Source organism: Pyrus communis, chromosome 7 (genome assembly GCF_041283825.1).
Source record: "Pyrus communis isolate YQ-2024b chromosome 7, ASM4128382v1, whole genome shotgun sequence".
Classification (NCBI taxonomy): Eukaryota; Viridiplantae; Streptophyta; class Magnoliopsida; order Rosales; family Rosaceae; genus Pyrus; species Pyrus communis.
The window spans coordinates 19778595-19799223 of NC_142571.1; the positions used below are offsets into that span (position 1 = coordinate 19778595).

Below are 20629 nucleotides of genomic sequence, written 5' to 3' on the forward strand. Positions count from 1 at the left end.
CAATATCTATTGTTTAATTTTATGAAAATAATTTACCTACTATATAATTACATGAAAATTAATATGCCTACTTTTTGAACTTGTAACAAAATTAATTTACCTACTTCTTTTTATGGTATTAGTATACATAAATGTAGAATATATGTCCATATATATTTGATCTAATTAGGTTTTGGATTGGAGTTGTTCACAAAAAATTAAAAATATATTAAACAAAATAAATGTCTAAAAGAAACGTATAAGAGATTTGGTGGCATGATTTTGTAAATAAACACAAATTTATGTACATCTTTTATCCAATATGACATTATATTTAAAATTTGAGTTTTATTTAGAAGTTATAATATATGTGGGTTTTTGTCTAGAGTTTGCAATGACTTAAATCTAAGGAACCCAAATTGAAATAATAGTATACGAACGATATTTTTAGCTATTACCAATGAAAGTAAAATAATATATCTTCTAAGAACTGATTGGGTTACTAACAAAGAACTTCTCATACACACACACACACACACACACTAGCAGAGAGCACACACTTTGTGTGTGTGAACAATTTCTCTTAATAAGTGCATACTTTTTTTAATATTACATAATTATTGTTTTGTCCTCCTTATGTAAATATTGTGTATCAAAAGTGAGGGTAAAATTGGAAAAATAAGTATAAAAAAGAGGGTAAAATAGAAAAAATAAGGATATGGTTGTCATTTTGTCAAAAGGTATAAAATTACTATTTTGCCCTCCTTTTTATCAATAGTGTGTATCAAAAGTAAGGGTAAAATAGGAAAAACAATGGCAAAAAGTTGACAATTGGGGTTCTCTTAATAATAGTGTGTGTGTATATATATATATATGTGTGTGTGTGTGTGTGTGTGTGTGAATGTTAAACAGAAGGTGCAGCATAAATAAGAACTTACATTTCCCAGTAATTAAGTATTTCTCTTACAAAAAGGTCAGAAGGATATATGAACTTCACCTTAGCGGTCTTCGTGTGTATAATAAGAACTTTTGCGAGCATATACTGCGAAGAACCTCAAGTATTTTGCCAAGCTCATTTTTCCGAGGCTCTAAACAAATCTCAACTTTTTCCAAACTCTCAAATTTTCCCAGATTTTGGCTACTTAATGGGCCGTCCCATTTCAGATTTTTAAGATTTGGAGCAAAAATCTTCAACGATGTGCTACTTTTCATGCTTGTTGGTACAAACCAACCATTCCATAGCATATATATATTTTCAAGTTTCTCACAGGATATACTGAGATGGACGTCACCATGATTGATAAAAGAAAAGGATTCCAAAGACGAACTTTCGATGGAGATATCTTGTATGCCTTTGATAGATCTAAGATGTAACTCCTTGAGGCATTTGCAGCAGCATGAGATCCATTTGAAAAGACTCTCATCTACTAATTTAACATAACACAACGATAGGTAACGGAGATTACTAGAAAAGGATAGAGATGGCCCTTCAACCACGTCTGAATTGATTATACCCAAGGAGACCGATAGAGAGCTCAAAGATTGAGAATGCAAGATGAAAGATGGCAACGAAAACTTACTAATAACACAGTGATCGAAATCGAGATCAAGATTTTCAACATTACACCTTACTGCATTATGGATCCACTTGAGTAATAGTCGAGGATAATCATCACAATATTTCTTCTCGTTTTTTCTTGTAGAGAAACTCAAGTGGATGCGGATTCATTGCATCCTGTTATGTCCACGAAAATGCAAGTATCTATCAAAAGAACTCATCAGGCTCGCTAGATGCGGTTTGGTTTGTTCTTCGTAGTGATCTGTACAAAACTTCCAATATCGGAACTGATAGATGAAATTGTCTGCATCTTTTGGACAGAGCACCGACCTGAATGAGGTATATTTGAAATCAACGAAGGAAAGAATATGATGAGCAACTTCCTCTGGAAGATTACTAAATCTGTCTATTCCACCTTCAGAAGAAGTTCCTTCACAGTGACAACCTGCCGGGAACTGATGCTTCTTAAATTTCAGGTTGACGGGCCATGGGCCCACTTTAACAACACTAATACTGTCCCCACTTGGTCATCTGCTCAATCCGTCAAATGTGGGGTTTTAATATAAAAGGCCTCGGTTTTAATTAGAGTGGGTTAATTCTATTTAAAGGGCTTGTTCTCAAGCTCTGTGGCCGATGTGGGACAGAGGAATTCTAACACTCCTCCAGACGTGAGACCCTATTTTATGGGTCACAAGTGGAGTTCCACATATCGGCAACCACGTGGAGCCAAGCCGGGGCTCATCCGTTAGCACTGGGTCAATGCACGTGGCATCTTTTAGCCCACGTGGAGCATGGACCATGTCCCTAGCTCTGATACCATCTTAATTTTCACGTAGACGGGTCATGGCCCCACTCCAACAACACCGATACTGTCCCCACTTAGTCACCTGCTCAATCTGTTATGTGTGGGGTTTTAATACAAAAAGTCTCGGTTTTAGTTAGAGTGGGGTAATTCTATTTAAAGGGTTTGTTCTCAAGCTCTGTGGCTGGCTGATGTGGAACAGAGGAATTCTAATGCACCCCATGATAGTGTTTGTTGAAAGTGGACCTCGGATCTTCTAGAAAAAATCCTTTCCTGCAACCAACTATTGCAACAATATATCAAAACTATACCCCCAAGAAACTTTTGCAGCTAAACAGGATGCACTTTCCAGGCACTACCACAATCAACTAAATTTTAGAAAACCCCAAGCGAAAACAACAAGCCCACCAGTTTTTCCGAAAAGCAAAGTGTACAAATACACAGAAATCCAAATTGAAATCAGAGTTTTTGAAATATAAAATCGCATATTCTGCAAACAAATCACTTACAGATGGTAGCTGAATCAATTCTTCTTCGGCAATGAAGTCTCATGGGAAGAGTAAGTAGATTAGAGTAATTCGAAATTTTGGTTTTGAAAAGTCTATCAATTTTAGAGATATTGATTTCTCTCTGTTTGCCTTCATTTATACTAAAGAGAGAGAGAAAAACTTGTTGTCCATGAAATACAAAAATAGGAAATAATCACTATCGTAAAGAGTAAACCAAATCTACTAAGGATTTACAATCACACTAATACTAGGATTTATGTTACAACATTCCTCTTGAGTTCAATGATTTTCAGTTGTCTCATCTCCTTTCTTAATTTGGTCGATGCATGTTGCTTTATCTTCATAAATGGTTTTAGTGGCTGAATCACTTCTTCTTCGGCAACGGATTCGTTAATGAGCAGTGCCTGCCCTTTTTCTAGATGCGAAAAGACGTAATTAATTCTCTAAGCATTTGTATGTGATCTGCAAAGCAAGAACATCAAATTACCATGCCGCCACCACTGAAAATCGTTAGCGTACCAAACCAATCTGAAAATTTTCTCGAAAATTTGTCAAGATCCCCTTGAGAATAGACTCGAGAATCTAAGGGTGTATACAGTTTAACTAAGAACATCAAATTACTATGTTTCTTGTTTCCCTTTTGTCCTTGCTTGCAATCTAAGTTATCATCTTAAGACACTTTCCTAGTCTAATATTGGTCAATTCCCCTTTTCTATTTGTAATTACGATCTTAATTATGTTTCCCGTTCAATTATAATCTTCCTGTTTCGTTGATTTCTGTTTACTATTTAAAGGGTGTATTGGTTAAAGCTTTCAGTCATATTCTCAACGATTTCAACACTCCGAGAAACAAAGAAACATTCTTGCGTTCTCTCTCCCTCTCCCCTTCACGCAATCAAAGAAAGATGAGTAAGAAGCAACAAGTCATGGAGATCCCTCCACGTTGTGTCCTCCTAGTCAATATCTGTTCTACAGGCTGTATCAAGCAGATATACAAATTATTTGAGAAAATCGACCGCAAGCATGCTACCCGTACCACCATTGATCCACAACTAGATATAGGAAACGCACTAGTGATCGTGACGGGCAACATCGATACGGCCATACTCTTCAAGAAGCTTAAAACGATTAACAAAATTCCGAAGCTTATAGAAGCAGTTCACGAGGACAAAGGTTGGAGTTCAAACTCTACCGACGTCAAAACACCTAATCCCAGTAACAACAACAATGATAACAAAGACGTAGCGCCTGTGATTGAGAAAAAGCCGAAGAAGAATGAAGGCAGTGAAAAAAAGGAAGAGAAGAATAAAGGCAAAGAAATTGAAGAGAGAAAAAACAAGGGCCAAGAGGAGCAACGGGCACCTGTGGGCACCATGCATAATCATCTGCCGGGTCCGATGGGTGGTGAGACGACATATGGTTCAGAAGAGGCAAAGATGCATGGTAGATTTGGCCACCCTCCTCCCCGACAACACTACAGTTCTATCTTTGACGAAGAGAACCCTAATGGTTGCAGCATGATGTGAAATTTTTGAAATTTCAATTTATGTTTGGTCTTCTAGGGTGAAACTAGAATTTGATGATGTTTTTTCTTTTGATATTCTAGGAGTTTTGCATTTTTAAATAAATATTGTCGATCTTGCTATTCCCGAGATTTCTAACTTTGTGGTTCTATCGTAAAAGTTATTTGTACATGATTCTTTAGCAAACTTAATTGGGGAAATAACTCTTCTTTCTAAGTTATAAATTATAACAAAAGAATTCAGCTTACGAAGACACTTCTTTGGGAATCCTAACTGCATATTATAGTACAATAGTACGACTAATTTGGAAAAATTACAAAACCAAATGCAAATATTCGGTAGACTATCTCGAATACCACTTTAAGAGTGATTCAAATTGTACCTCAAAGTTGTTTTATATTTGTATTTCTACTCTAGCATAATTGTACTTCGAACTTGTATTCATGTTGAGTTTGTAATTGTGATGTTATGGTATTTTTTAGCATCTCTGACCTTATTACATTTGGCATGCCTATTCTATGTACGTTCTTCATCATTCTTACTAAAAATTTTACTTCCAAAAAATTGACTCCAACAATGCCGTATCAATTTCAAAGCTTAGGAATCGCACAGAAAAAAGACAAAAAAAATTAGATTACTTCTCAGTTTATGTGTCATCCTTGCAGATGGGCCATTCTAATCTTCTCTGTATTGATATAATATTATCAAATGTTCTACTCTACAACGTTGGACTTGTGTATTTTCTTAGTCCGTCAAGCTGAGTTTGGTTCATTCTTTTTATTGTCAGGCCGAGCCCAACTCTCTCACATTGACTCACTCACTCGCGTTCTTGAGTACATCTGACCTAATAAAAAAAATCAAAACATAAAAAATAAAAAATAAATAAAAATCTACACACACACAAAAACATCTTCATCTCACAAAGTTTGAGCTTTCGAAAAACTACTTAAATCTTAATTAGCCCAAGACTCACAACTGAAGCGCTATGATGTATCTCTCTTATCACGCAACTCAATCACTTGATAAGAGCAACAGACTCGTTATTATACAAGATCGGTAATATGACAGATTTTCTCCTCTTACAAGGCTATACAATGGTCAATGGAACTGTACTCCAAGCAGACGGTGGTTTCGGCTTGAGAACGGTAGAAATTATGGAAGAGAGTAATCTAGTAATACAGCTACAAAATTGGTGACCTAGATTTCCAACATCAGGCAGACCAAGCAAAAACGAAACAACCACAAAAATAATACATTATAGTTTTACAAACCAATTCACTCCAGACACAAAATGTAATCCATACTGTACAATGCTCCCTCCAAATGTACTTTCTGGCACCCGCACTTCAACTGCAACAGTCTATTTCAATCCTGTGTAATCGGATGAAGATACGCGAATATTAAAGGCAGCTTTTAGTTCATTTGAATAGAAAGTAAAAGACAGAGATGTGGCGAATAAATGACGGACTCAAAACTCAATAATCCGAAAGATCACACGTGACATTATTCTCAAATCATCAGATGAGTTTACTCACTAGACCAGTTAGTTGTAGCTTACCTGATTTGTTCATGCTGCCAATTTCAGGTCGACTGTTCCTGATGCATTGCCCTCTCCTGTAAGAACTTGGTCTGGATCCTGGAAAAGAAAATCATTCGCTGGTTAAATTAAAAAGCAAATGAGGTAGGGGTAAAGTTAGTAAATCCTGAAAATTACCTCCATTCCCCATTTGATGTAATCTGGGGACTCACAGGCCTTATATTCATCAACCAAACTCTCAAGTATTTCTCTTGATTCGTCAAACTCCGAAAGATCATTGTCCTGTCCACGTTTCATGTCATGGTTATGAGACCCAAATATTACAGATATTCCATAAAGTTGGAACTCCAGAAAAGGTTTTTCATCTATCACCATTGATGCCAACGAACAAAAAGGAAAGAACGAAAGAAAAAGCACGCTTCTTCGCAAATTAGCTGACTACATGGAGTATGCATATGACAATATTACTGAAGCAGGTCAATATGCAAACCACATCTGGAAGTAAAACTGACGGTTGTAGGGCTGGCAACTTACAGCAAACATTGGAAACTTCCGATAGTTGTCAAGAAAGGCTTGCTTCTTCCGTAACAAAGAATACTGGCTCAGACACTTACTGAAGAGGTGGCGAATACTAGTATGGCTTGCCAGCATAAGACCACTGACCTAAAAAGAAGAAACATAAACAGATCCATTATAAAAAATAGGTCATTACTTTTAATAAAAACATATGAGTCCAGATCCAAAATTGTCGATCAGATAATATAAAAATGGGACAATAGAGAGAAGCTATGATAAGAATTAGATCCCCACCCTATGGGCAGTCTGCACATATGGAGATTTTCTAGACAAAGCAACCTACACAGAAAAGAAGGAAGTGAAAGATTAGATATCCAGACAGTTTTAAAATAACTAGATTCATCTCATTTAATTTATTTTACTTCATAGAAACACCTGAATGCTTGCGGGGCCCCATTCAATAAAGTTAACAAGCTTTCTTTCACGTATCCTCTGCAAACTTTCATGAACCTGATTGCAGAGAAACAGGCACAAATAAACCACTTTAAAAGCAGAAGAAAATATTAGAGGAGGAACCGAGGTGCTTAACATCCAACGGTCAGAAAGAATTCATTTCCAAAATACTTCAAGACAATACTAAAAGTTAAGAAAATAGGGCCAAGACTAGCAGTTATATAGGATAATCATTTTACATCAATTCCATTCAACTTTCTGAATGTAAAATATGATTATTGAATAAGTATTGCTTATTTTCATCAATATAAAACTGTAAGATTGCCTTGCACGTCGCACTATTAATATGGTTATTTAACAACCTGAGTAGGTTCCATTTCTCCTTGGATGATGTTTAAAATTGAAATGTATTTTGCTTGACTAGCTTCTTTTGTTCGAGCATACGAGGAAACCATGATGTTTTTCGTCTGCAAAGAAAGACCAACATCAGAGAATTGCTGATTCTGCTTTTTTAAAATAAAAAAAAGGTCAGACTTTAACCTGCAGAAGTCTTCTCATAACATCAAGTACAGTGGTTTTGCGAATCACATTAGCCTGCCAAGAGGAGATACATGCATTAGAAAGCTAAATTGCTAGTTTAGAAGCATAAAACAAACTAAAAATAAAGATTTAAAGTTTGTGACATGAGATGCCAGATCATCTCCCACATTTCTCTCTATCAATTCCCCCTCTATTTAGACACTTGCTCAAGCATGTGCCCTCACACACACAAGTGCTTGGATGAATCCATAAATACAAACAGAGACATATATATATTTATAAACTAGCATGCGTCATCGATTACCTGGCACTCAACTGTGAGCGGTGTATATCCTGTCATTAGAAAATGACATCTTGGTGTTGGAATTAAAGACGCAAGCAGACCAACCAAGTCATTGTTCATGTACCCTGGATACCTCAGAGTAGTTGTACTGGCAGACATTACAGTAGAAACCAAAGAATTTGTTTGGGCAAAGGTGGGATTTGTTAGATGAAGGCGCTCAACAGCAATTCTGTTCAATGCAGTGTTGTCAAGGACCACAACACAGTCTGCATTAAGCGTCAGTCGCTTAAGCGTCAAAAGTGAGTTATACGGCTGGACCACCACATCACTTGTTTCCATCTGGTTAGGAAAGACACTGTATGTCTGCACCAGTTTTTTGCTGTATCTATCATTCAATGTCTCCAACAGATAGGAACCCATACCTGCATCGTATATTTTGAGTGGATTAAAGAATTTTCCCAAGCAATAAAGCACTTAAGCAGTCGTGAACAAGAAAGTGTAGCGTTATACTGCGAAGCACGCCACAGTCATTGAAGCAAGATTTTGCCCCAATGGACTTGGACATACTGAGGGTAGCAACTAATTAGATTAATGATTCATCACTTTCCTACTAAGTGAAGGTGGTGTTACGTAGCCCCCAGCCTAAATTTTATGACGTTTGAAATAGGCAGGACAATCAAATGTTAAAATTAATACAAATGACCCAGGATTGTTCTAAGTAGGAAGTAATTTGGGAAAACATGTTAAATAAACCATGAAAGAAAAATAAAAACATTGGGTACGGTTTTAAAAAATGCAAAGAAACCTGAGCCTGTTCCTCCAGCAATTGAATGGCACAGAACAAATCCTTCAAGACTATCACTCCCATCTGCTTCTCTATCAATCATGTCCATTATAGCCTCTTCGACACCCTTTCCCTGATCAGCATTTACAACCATTTCAGTGCATTTATATGGAAGTGAAGCATAAAGCTTTATTACCACAAAATTACTATTAGAGATACTCGAAAGTAACTGCAGAGATTGTAAGTAAACACCTGAGTCTGACTGCAGACAAACCTGATCATATCCACTGGCCCAATTATTTCCTGCACCACCACCATGTTCTGAAACAAAGATGTTTTCATGATTGTATAAATTCCTGTATTCACTGTTTTGAATCCCATTAATCACTCTGGGCTCCAGATCAATCAACAAAGCTCGTGGTATGTACTGCTGATCATCAGCTTGGTAGAAAAACACATCCTTCCGGTCACCTCCCTGCGGCATTTCAATTTCAAAATATAATTACAGATATCAATGTCAAAGGCAGGACCGAAGGGTATCTTCTGACCAGCAGTTGATAAAGTTTCTACAGTGCCTACTGCCTAATGACCCTTACCATCACAATTCACATAGCCAATGCATAATTCCTCATGGCTATCCAAATTGTCATGTCTAATAGTCCAAAATTAACGTCCATCAATTTCCCATCGTTTCTTAATCAACATTTAGGTGGTAAAAAGGCATGTGTGGGAAGTAAAATGGGTGTGTGTATAGCAACACCCAATATTTATCGTAGTGATCGAAATCAATACGACTTAGTCAGGACATGTACCCTTACCATATAATCTCAATTAGACTCAAATTCTCATAGTAATTCTTCATCTGGAAACAAATTTACTCCCTAATTGAGCTTCAATTGTCCTAAACAATTAGAAATTTGATTTTTTTTTCCACCAATATTTTCTTAGCAATTCTTGGAGAGCTTGCACACATTCAAAACCATAGAATTCATTAATTTCATCACTGATAACGGACCAAAATCACACTTATATTGAAATTTGGCTTCGTTTCCTCAACTTCAAAATTCCATTTCTTTCTTTCCAAGACCAGCATTTTCTCGGAAAGCAAACATGTAGGAAAGACGCAGAGAGGAAAAGAGAGTAAGAGAGTGGGAGTGGGAGTGGGAGTGGGACCTGAGTGGCAAAGTCCTCGAGAATGCCTTCCTTGCTGATGCCGTGCTCCAGGCAGAGCTGCTTCCAGAACTCCATTCCGATCTGGTTACCGCATTGTCCCACCTGCAACGTGATGATCTCTCGCGGCATTTTCCCTCACTTTCTCGGGAAGACTAGGGTTTCTCAGGAGAGTGTTATCAACTGTTCGCTACTTCACGGTCGCGCCTTTCGTTGGCAATTCATTTTCAATTTAATTTTGTTCCGGTGGCAATTTTTTTGGTCAACTGAAATTCCTAAAATAACCTGTTTTTATTTTCTTTAAATTTTTTTTTCGTAGGAGTACATTGAGTTTTTAAAATAATGCTGATATCCTCACTCTTTTGTCTTATTTTCCCACCTATATTTTAATAAAATTTTTATTTACAAGTTTACCTCTTAACAAAATGACGAATAAGGACAAGAAGTTGTTCAAAGTGCAATATTTGATTTTTACTGTTCTTACTTTGCTCTCTCAGCTCCTTTTCATCCTCTTTCCCTCACAATATTATCCTCCTTTTTCTTTTTTTTTCCCCCATCTGATTTTTTTTTCTTTCTAATTGTTTTCCCCATCTGGGTTGTCTTGTGAAAGCCAAATGAAGTTACTTATGTTAGTGTGCTTTCTTCCTGTGCTAATTTGGATGGGTTGGGATCTATTTATTGGAGAAAGCAAATTCATAGGCATGTTATTTGGAATGAGATTGAATTGAATGCATTTTTTGGGACTAAGTTGGTGGATCATTACAGAAAGATTGGTTGTTTGGATAGCGCTGGATACGTGTTCCAGCAAATGGTAGTTAAAAAAATGTGTACTTGGAATGCAATGATTTCTGCACTTTCTTTGAGAATGAGGCTTTGGAATTGTTTGAAAAAATGAAGATCGAGAGGTTGCCGTCGAATTGCGTTGTGTTGTAAGGGGTTGGGTGGTAGTTGGGTTGAGTGCTTTTTTTAGTTTATTTCTTTCAATTTCTACAAAATAGTAGAATATGTAAAGGACATTTTAGGAATATAGGTGGGTGGAGAAAGAGAGTTTTAATTTTTTTTAACTTTTTTGAGGGGTGGTAATATAAGGTGGGGTGGGGAAATAGGGTTATGGGGTGGGTCTAGTAGTTCTCTTTTAAAATGACTGAAAGCGATTTTGATAAAAGTGTTTTTGGGTTTGAAAAACACTTGAAGTGCATTTTGGAGAAACACTAGTTACATAGCTCGTTTAGAAGTTCTTTTAAAATGGCCAAAAACGTTTTTTGTGAAAATGTTTTTGGAATTAATCCCTAATAAAATGCAGGTAAATCTTGAAAAAGTACAAATGCAGTGAATCTTGCAAGAAGCACTTTAAGAGCTTTTAGAATCCAAAAACATTTTTGCTAAAAACACTTTCAGTCATTTTAAAAAGACTTCCAAACATTTGCTTCTTGCAAAAAGTACTTCAAGTGCTTTTTCCAATAGTCACTTGCATTTTTACTAAATATTGATTCCACAAGCACTTTCAAAAGCGTTTTGAATCATTTTAAAAGTATTTTCAAATACACTCATAGTATCAACTTTATTATTTACAAGTGAATATGAATATTAATAGAATAAAGCCAAGTAGCGCTAAAAGATTTCTATTACTCAAAATCATAATTGATTTGTGTTACTTAGTGCTATGATTTAGTGATATTATTTTTTTTTTTTTTCACTTGTAAGTGAGAGGTCTGAAATTCAACTTCAGTAAATGATGAGTTTCGATAACAATAGGAAAATAATCAAAATCGATTGAGCTATGGTGGGCCTTACCTTTATTGAAGAAATAGGGCAAATGATAGTACAAATAGTTGTTAAGTATAGGATTACTCCTGTAATATTGTTTCTGATGGTCCTTTCAAATCCGCCTCTGAACGAGAGCAACAACTAGGCTTTACTCTTCAATAATTCAAAGCAACAAAATTGGTTAAGCTTACAGTTAGAAGTAACAACATTTATTTTATTTTAGGGTTAAGAACAAAAGTCACTTGGTACTACGATTTAGTGATATTTCACCTTACTTGTAAATGAGAGGCCTTAGGTTTGATTTTTGCCAAAGGCAAATTTGAACCAAATTATTATGGCTAGCCCATTTTGAGGCTCAACCCACTCCTCCACCCTTTAGTATAAGTGTGACAACCTGTCCCGAATTATAATATATTTTGTCCTTAATAGCGTGGAAATGACTTTTATGCCCTTGAACGTTGAGTGTGTTGTATGAAAGAGCTTAGGATGTGGACCAATTCATTTTTCTTCCTAAGTAGTTGGACCCAATTAGAACTTAAGATTTTTTTTTTGTTTATTTTGTTTGGTTGGCCAACCCTGGACCACATACACACCCATTGACCTCTCTCTCTCTCTCTCTCTCCCTCTTGGATTTTCTTTCCATTTTCCGTACAACCCGTACGGTCACTCTCTCAAACCACTTCATCACTCATAGATCGAGGTTGTGGATCTTATCTCGTGCTTCTTTCAAGCTCAGGAGTCGAACTATAGCTTTGGTTAGACATGAGGACTTCAAAAACTCGAGAACCAGGGAGCTTCGACGAGGTGCGCTATTACTCCGTCGTGATCACCGATGTTTCGTTGAGTTTTAGGGTCCTAGGGAGTCTTAAAACTTCTTTGCGAAGCTCATAGAAGAATTTTGGAAGGTTTTGGACGTCGGGACACTCGAATTTGTCAAGTTGCAGGGGTGGCTGGACTATCAAGATTTTTCCGGGCAAATTCCGTTGGTTTTAGGACCTAAAAGTGGTAAGGATATGTTCTTTTTGTTCTGAGCTTCACATTGGTACCAATTTTATGAATTTTGGTTGAGAATTGAGTAAGTTATTGAAGTTTGAAGTTTTTCCAGAAATCGGCGAGTGTAGCGGCTACCAGCCCTGGAATCCGACGAACCATTGGAGACGAAGGAGAATATTCCATCAACTTTGACGGAATATGCTAAAGGCGTAAGGTAACACTGTTAGTTTTTAGACGGAAGATGTTGTTATTTAACGGAATATTCCCTAACTTAGGGCGCGTGGGAACTTAGAAATTTTTACTAAAAATATGGGGATGTTCGTGGGGTTGAGTAGGCCACGATGGTATATTCAAATGCCCCAATTGAGCAACGTATAAGAAGTTATTACCTAGTTTTGTATATGTGCTTAAAAATAATGTTAAAATAGTTGTTTCGCATATAGGTGAGACTTTTCCAGAGGACGAGCGCAGTCAAGCGAGACTCGGGGGTTACGACCCTTCCACATATCAGTGAGTGGGCTTTTGGTTTTCAGTACATATATATATATATATATATATATATATATATATGCTTGGTATTTTTCCTAGAAAACGTGTTTAAAAGGACTTGTGTTTTAAAATGCCATGCCAAATGTTTTATATTTAGAATATGCATTTAGTAGTTGCACATATTTATGTTTGACGCTGCAGACACTCTGGTAAGTTCCAGGTGAGTTTATAGATTGTGGATGTGAGTTGCATGATTATGCTGAGATGTATCTATAGCTCCTAACCTACACCTCGGTGTTAGTGCTCCCGCTCGTGGTCAAGGCACAGTCATTTACGTGATGTTCACCCCCCCACCATACGCTTACCTTGGATCCAAGTTAGGTGCACAATCCTGTCGTACAGACCACTATAGGTGGTTCTGGCTCGTAGGTGACCCGCAATCATTTGCACAGTCTTCACGTGATCGTAGCACTTGAACGTATTTATTTACACCCAGTCATGTCGTACAGACCACTTTAGGAGGTTTCAACTCGTGTGCAGGCATACTTGTTAAGCTCCTGGTTGAGCCGTACAAGTCACATTAGGTGACTCCGACTGGATGTATGAGCTATAGATTTAGCCATACAGGTCATGTTAGGTGACTTCAGCTGATATGTTACTTGACATTGACTTACTTCACCTGGTTTACCTAATTCGTTATGCTGAGATTTTTGGCATGGTATACCTGTGGATTTTGCTATTTGAACATGGTTGTGATATAGATATGTATTCTAATTTCTGGGAAATTATATAGGTTTTACGGCAAGGGGTTACTACCTTTGATAATTGAAATGGTTTTGAAAAGCTTTGTTTTTGCCCACACACATTTTCTGTTTTGCGCCCCTCCCGGTTTTAGGTAGGAGTGCTTGTTGGTGGCTTAGGAGGAATTGACGGCGGTTCTGACAAATTATCACTAATGTAGGATCACCTCTGGTATTGTATAATTAGTATTTGTCCTGCTGGACTGCACTTAGGCTACCTATGCTCTGATTATGGTGTATCACACTTAAATATCGAGTGTAGCACTTATATTTGCTTAGTGTAAATTAGTTAGCTTGGTTCTTAGTTCCTCGCATTTCTTTTTATCAATATCATTTCCGCACTGTGCACATGGCTACGTCACCTTCACGTGACGGCCAACACGCCTTGATTTTGGTCGGGGGGTGTCAATAAGATAATATTGTATGTACTAAAAAAAAGTATGGAAAACTACCCGACCTTTTTGGGGGGATTCCAAATCAGTCTGAACCTTTTAGAGTATTCCAAATAACTACCTAACATTTTAAAAATTAGATATCTGTTTGGTCACTGGGGACTTTACCAACATTAAATGATGATGATACTAGAATTACACGATGAGGTGGACAAATACTAAAATTGGTTGGCTTTTTAGCCAAAATAATCCATGAGGTTGGCATAACTACACACTTTAGTTCTTACAATGAAAATCGATAGAAGTAGTCTCTGAGTTTGTCCACCGAAAATCATTTTGGACCTTCCATGAAAAGTCTGTTAATATCCTCGTTAACTAGAAGAGTTCATTAGACAAAATACCCTTAAAAGGGGGTCATGGGGTTGTTCACGTGACAATTTAACATGGATATTTTTTCATGAAAATACTAAAATGATTTACAGTGGACAAACTCAATGACTACTTCTATCGATTTTCATTTCCAATGACCAAATTGGCTTTCACTAATTGCTGTCTTAAGATCTAGTCCCTTAAATTGACCAATTTTAGCCAAGTTAAACTGTAAATTTGATTAGCTAAAATGCATCGATTTGGAAATTTAAAGCTCCATAAATGACTTGAGAGTTAAAACACGCTTTAATATTTGTCCATATCATTGGTAAACGCTAGTGAACCTAACTGATTCCATTTATATAAGTAGTTATTTGTCGTTAAAAAAAAAAAGTTGTTATTTGAAATGTTTTAAAAGGTTAGACCAAGTGGCGAATTTGAACCACATTATTGCTAACCCATTGTGAGGCTAATCCCACCCATTCCCGTTAGTTGTTGATAATATCGTTCGTTAAAAAAAAAAAAATGTTAGACCAATTTGAAACCAACCCTTATTTTATTTTATTTTATTTAAAAAGGAATTCAGTTAGAACGGTTAACGGACTTCCTAAATTGAGCAAAAGGCGACATCGAAGCTGGCGGGAACACTTGGAAGGACAACTGCGCACAAACAAAACTAGTGTCATCAACCAACACAATGTTGGTTAGTGTTCCCAAAATTCGTCACTTTCTAACCAAATCCAATATTTTCCAGGAAAATCCCATTGTTTTCTTACTGCTTTGCTCTGCTCGATTCAAGTTTTCTCTCTGGGGTACTATTTTTAACCCCTTTTTTGAGTGGTTTTAACTATATTCCACGTGCTTTGTACGCTTTTAACTACAAGCCGGATTTGTCTGGAGGAATAATTCAAGTTGGGATGTACCCAGCTTTCAATTCGATTGGTTGCTGAGAAAACCTATATGGGTATGTTTGATTCTGCTGTTTCATCGAGAAGATTTAGCAGAAACCCTCATCGTCTTCGACATCCTTATTCGCAGTTTTGTTCTTGAAGAAGCCACATTTTTCGGGTTGCTTGCGCTGCAAGAAAATCCATTTGCATGCCAGGGGGTTCACATTTTCCTTTTCATTATTGCTTCCCTGGTTAGTCACTCGGAACCTCATTGTCATTGTTTTCGTTCTCTTCTTTCTGTGTTAACAAATTTGGTTTCATTTCAAGATCTTCGCGGTCGAGTCCTGAAATGGAGCAATTCCGAAGGATTGGGGAGGATGTAGGCAGCTTAAAGGCTTTAATGGTGTTCCAAGACAACATCCAAATCAATCAGCGGCAGTGCTTTTTGCTGCTCGATATCTTCAGCTCAGCATATGAATCAATAGCGGAGGAGATGAGACATAATCTTCGGTTTGATGAGAAGCACATGAAATGGAGGGTTCTCGAGCAGCCTCTGAGGGAGCTCCACAGGATATTCAAAGATGCAGAAGCCTACATTCGACAATGCTTGGATACCAAGGACTGGTGGGCTAAGGCCATCACACTCTATCAGAATTCCGATTGCGTCGAGTTTCACATCCACAACCTACTTGCCTGCATGCCGATCGTCATCGAAGCAATCGACATTGCTGGAGAAATATCGGGGTTGGATCAGGATGAAATACAGAGGAAGAAAACCATGTTCGCAGACAAGTACAAACAAGACTACAGAGATTGGAAACTTTTCAAGTGGAGATTTGGGAAACAGTATTTGATTACTCAAGACTTTTGCAATAGGTTTGAATCAGCAGGAAATGAAGATAGATGGACCCTTCTGCATAAAATCAGCGGAAAGAAACTTTCGGGTTCAACAAAGTATGGGAAACGACTCATAGATCTTTTCAAAAGCGCAGACGGATCAGAGTCGCAGAATTTGAAAAGGAAGCTCTTACCTAGTTCAGTTCTGGTGGGATCTAAGGACTACCAGGTGAGGCGGCGCCTTGGGGCTGGAAGTCAGTACAAGGAGATCGTATGGTTGGGTGAAACCTTTGCCTCAAGACATTTCTTTGGGGAAATTGAACCCTTGTTGCCGGAGATTTCTTTGTTGTTATCACTTTCCCACCCGAACATTGTGCTCTTCCCTTGTGGCTTTACGGATGAAGAAAAGAAAGAGTGTTTTCTCATAATGGAACTGATGAGTAGAGACCTCTGCAGCTACATCAAAGAGATCTGTGGCCCCCGAAAACGTCTTCCATTTTCTCTTCCTGTTGCTATTGATCTGATGCTTCAAATTGCAAGAGGAATGGAATATCTCCACTCAAAAAAAATCTACCACGGAGATTTGGATCCTTCTAACATACTTGTTAAACCAAGAGGCATCTCCACAGAAGGTTACTTGCAAGCCAAGGTTTCAGGTTTTGGTTTAGCTTCTGTCAATATCTCCAACCACAAAAACCCTTCAAATCAGAGTGGAAGCCTGTATTTCATCTGGTATGCGCCGGAAGTTCTGGAAGAGCAAGAACAAGGAAAAAGTACTGAGAAAAAGTACGCAGAAAAGTCCGATGTGTATAGCTTTGGAATGGTTTGCTTTGAACTCCTGACAGGGAAAGTCCCTTTTGAGGATAGTCATCTTCAAGGGGACAAGATGAGCCGAAACATAAGGGCGGGGGAGAGGCCGCTGTTTCCGTTCTATTCTCTGAGATATGTGACCAACCTCACAAAGAAATGCTGGCATAGTGACCCAAATCAACGGCCAAGTTTCTCATCCATTTGTAGGATTCTTCGCTACATTAAACGGTTCCTTGCGATGAATCCTGATTACAACAGCCAGCTAGACCCGCCTGTTCCTATGGTAGATTACTGTGAGATTGAGTCTGGGCTTCTGAGAAAGATTCCTTCTTGGGGGAGTTCTGAACCATCACCAATATCACAAATCCCATTCCAAATGTTCGTTTACAGGATCGCAGAGAGAGAAAGAACGTCTTCAAGCCTGAAGGATACTTCAGAATCCGGAAGTGACGGAGCTTCAATCTGTGGCGATGAAATTGTGGTCCCTGCAGATGATCCGTTCTCAACAACACCTGAAGGGAAGAGTTTATCTTCGCCTGATAGTGTGAAAAAGAAACTTCCATTCTTGAAGAAATCGTCGGATGTGAAATCCAACAGACTACCAGGTTGCCGTAATCATACAACTCATTTATGCCTCATTATATTTTATACACAAATTTAAACTTTAAAACTTGTTGGAGTAGTGCAATTTTCAGACATTGTTTTAATAAGATGCTGTGTCAATCAGAAAACAGAATTAATTCTTTTACGCAACTGTGCACTGATGCAATCATTCTTTCGGTTACACAGGAACACCAAGAGGACGTTCCAGACCTCCACAGATGACCCCTTGCCGCAGTGTTAGTCTGAGATTGGGTTCAGAAAGCCAGCTGATGGCAATGAGTCCAAGAATTCGGAGAACTAAATCCGGACATGTCTCAGATTCTGAGCTCTCCTAGAGTCATATATTGTATCAACATATTATCGAATCTTCCATCCAACTTTCAGTCTGTGGATTGCTCAGACGAACATCAGAGAAGCACGGTTCAAGATAGGAACAGTTTAGCTTGCTCCGAGAAGTAAATTATGTTCAAGAACACAGTTTAAAAAGTTCCAAGGACAAAAATGTCTGTTGACAGACTCAAATGTACATAAAAAACTCTATGCCAGGAGAGAGACGGAGGACAAAGAAATTGTTTGAAGTCCCGAAAGTGAGGGGCAAGAGTTGCAAGAGCATTGGGATTTCATGTCAGTCAGAACAAGATATACCAAGAATGGGCAGAAACGCGGAGATCCTTTTGCAGTATCTTTAAAAACAGTCGGCTACAAACTTACAAGTTTGAGTCATATAGAGCTTACCTTTTGTACATAACATATAAAAATGTGGCAAAACGTTTCGATCATGATAGCTTGAAGGTTTGCACTGTAGAGGAACGATCTATGCAAGGCACTGTCGAGCATAATGCAGGCAAGACTTCAACAGTGATGATCTCTGACAAGATATTACCAAAAGACAATCGGAAATCATTTCAGCCGGGGGCAGAAGAAGAGTTTGTATATATCTTTGCAAAGCATTCAGAAGTGGCACAACTTTTACCAAGCCATGTAAATAATGAACTAAATTTACAATTTATGTTTTTCTTCTGCATAAATAGTTCCTGCAATGCTTGGATAAATTGTAAAGATTTAGAATTTTTACCATAAGCATCAGGTTCAGCGACATGGGTAAACACATACCACGGAGGTTCAGACACATACATTGTACAGTTCCAAGAAGAAATTACAACAAATTAAACCGTAACTTCTCTAAAATCACAGGAAGACTGCACGCCTCACCCGCATAGATGTACAGTTCTAATGAGAAATCGCAGTAAATCCCATAAGTTTCTATTAAAATTTAGAGTTCCAAACATTTAGACATCTGTACAATTAATAATTTCTTGAATAGGTTGATTAGGTTCTGTATAACTTGGGAAATTCTTGATAACCCCTCCAGGGAATGCTCCAGGAGTATATCGGAGGAATCTTTTAGTTAATATACAATGATCTTCACTCACTCACTCACAACCTCCAGTTTTGGAGGCAGACCAGCTCAAACATCGCTGTTGCACCATGTCTGTTTTCCATTCTGCTCTGGCATTAACGAAAAATACAAAAATGTCGGTATCCGCAAGTAGATCATTTTCTTCATGAAGTTCATGAAGTTCACTTGTCGCCATCAGCCAGTTAATTGATATCTTTTATTACAGTCCTATACGCATCCAGGAAGCGAAGGGTTGGCTCCATTAAATTCCTGTTCACAGTGTAATCTTCAACAGACAGTTGCTGTTTCCAGTTCACATTTTGATTCTAACAAGACGTACAAATAAAAGAATTTTGGGGACAACTCAGATTCTTTAGATGATTAAGGGAGAGAACTTTCAATCGCACCATCTGCAATAATTTCAAAGTTCCACTTGAGTTGGCAGCAACAACTATGTTAGACTTTCTTCTCCAACAGACACTCGAGACAAACTGCCCGCTGTAATCGCCAACCTCACTTCCAGAAACAGGATCGATTGATCCAAATTTGTGTGAAGTGATGGGCATCGGTAGACTTCTGTGATAACTATAAACCTAAATAGGGAAAAGCACATAGAGTGGAACGATTATAATTAGATTATGGAAATTCAGTATTTGTCTTCATCTGAAAAAAGAAAGCTAGGAGGGATTTGTTGCTTTTGTCAAGTAAGTTACTCGGATTCATTGTTAGCAAAAGATAAATCAACATCGACATGTATAAAGCAAACCAACTATCAACATGTTAGTATTAACGACTGTAAGAAACCTGGGCTTTTTTAGTAGACGACAATACATCAACAAATTCATACCCAGCCCACACCTTTACGTGAGCCGCTTTTGTAATCGATGAACCTCAACATGTTCATGGTTATGATGACACTTAGCAAATTGGTTGGGCCGCCCATATCCATTAATGTTTAAAATTGGCGCAGGCACTATGACGACTGAAAATTTTAAAAAGAGTAATAATTGCATTACATGGAGCCTAAACATAGAGAAAACAGAAAAATGTCGAATATAAAAATATATATATTCTAAAGTGGTCTCATGTTATAATTTGCGTGAACTTGTATCGCAATGCCGACATGTTAACATTGCACTTGTGGTGACGCTTTCTTTAGAAGTATGAAGTGCAAAAATACTAACGATGAGTAAGAGTACCACCTAGATTAGCTTTAGGAGAGTTGAAGATATCGTGGTTTTCTAAGGAGAGGTTGACATGTGATACACAAGATCCCATTTTGAGTTGTTAAAGGCATGTGCAGAAGATGCGTGCATTAACTTTTCAAGTTATTCTTTTTTTTAAGAAATGTGTTTTATTTTTATTTTATTTTTGTACCGTGTGATTATTTTGCAGCTATGAGTCTTTTAATTAAAATTATGCTTTTGTTCTTGATTTTCATGTTTAGCTTTGAATGGTTTTTTAGCTATTCATTATATTTTTCATGTACTATCTTATCGTGTTTTGTTAAAACACTTTATCTCTATAATAAAAAAAGGAGAGCGAAAATACCACCTTCTATATTATTATACACATTTTGTGGGCTTTAGATTTTCGTTATTACTTATGGTCCCTTTCTCTCATATA

At 37.5% G+C, this 20629-nt stretch overlaps 2 protein-coding genes, 1 non-coding gene and 1 pseudogene across 4 annotated transcripts; 1 reads left to right on the forward strand and 3 right to left on the reverse strand.

The window, feature by feature from the left end:
• Window positions 1–972: 972 nt before the first annotated feature.
• LOC148695859 (F-box protein At5g03100-like) lies at window positions 973–2826 on the reverse strand (annotated as a pseudogene).
• Window positions 2827–4994: 2168 nt separating this feature from the next.
• Window positions 4995–5096, reverse strand: LOC137735795 (U6 spliceosomal RNA). The gene has a single exon (XR_011068701.2). It is a non-coding gene; the product is annotated as a U6 spliceosomal RNA (small nuclear RNA).
• Window positions 5097–5390: 294 nt separating this feature from the next.
• On the reverse strand, window positions 5391–9922 carry LOC137735224 (tubulin gamma-1 chain). Of its 2 annotated transcripts, none has more exons than XM_068474633.2 (12): window positions 9658–9922; window positions 8759–8959; window positions 8506–8617; window positions 7722–8122; window positions 7418–7471; window positions 7240–7344; window positions 6860–6934; window positions 6719–6763; window positions 6443–6571; window positions 6086–6190; window positions 5930–6007; window positions 5391–5742 (listed from the first exon to the last, which is right to left on the reverse strand). In XM_068474633.2, exons 1-11 carry the CDS (start codon window positions 9784–9786, stop codon window positions 5939–5941), a joined length of 1425 nt encoding a protein of 474 aa, XP_068330734.1. In that variant the 5' UTR covers window positions 9787–9922; the 3' UTR covers window positions 5391–5742; window positions 5930–5938. The 2 variants fall into 2 exon arrangements, with proteins under 2 accessions (XP_068330734.1, XP_088552583.1); XM_088696457.1 differs by having other exon boundaries at window positions 8737–8959; window positions 9658–9859.
• A 5781-nt stretch (window positions 9923–15703) lies between these two features.
• LOC137733587 (uncharacterized) lies at window positions 15704–18696 on the forward strand. The gene is made up of 2 exons (XM_068472722.2): window positions 15704–17606; window positions 17791–18696. The coding sequence occupies exons 1-2, from the start codon at window positions 15704–15706 to the stop codon at window positions 17937–17939; spliced, it is 2052 nt and encodes a 683-aa protein (XP_068328823.2). The 3' UTR covers window positions 17940–18696.
• Window positions 18697–20629: the final 1933 nt, after the last annotated feature.

What these genes read in the sequence shown, in the direction of transcription:
- LOC137733587 (XM_068472722.2), top strand. Translation starts at nt 15,704, where the DNA reads ATGGAGCAATTCCGAAGGATTGGGGAGGATGTAGGCAGCTTAAAGGCT. An exon ending in GAAATCCAACAGACTACCAG is followed by an intron (nt 17,607 to 17,790) that starts GTTGCCGTAATC and finishes TCGGTTACACAG; the next exon opens with GAACACCAAGAGGACGTTCC.
- LOC137735224 (XM_068474633.2), bottom strand. Translation starts at nt 9,786, where the DNA reads ATGCCGCGAGAGATCATCACGTTGCAGGTGGGACAATGCGGTAACCAG. An exon ending in GGGCCAGTGGATATGATCAG is followed by an intron (nt 8,618 to 8,758) that starts GTTTGTCTGCAG and finishes AATGCTGATCAG; the next exon opens with GGAAAGGGTGTCGAAGAGGC. An exon ending in GAGAAATGGAACCTACTCAG is followed by an intron (nt 6,935 to 7,239) that starts GTTGTTAAATAA and finishes CTCTGCAATCAG; the next exon opens with GTTCATGAAAGTTTGCAGAG.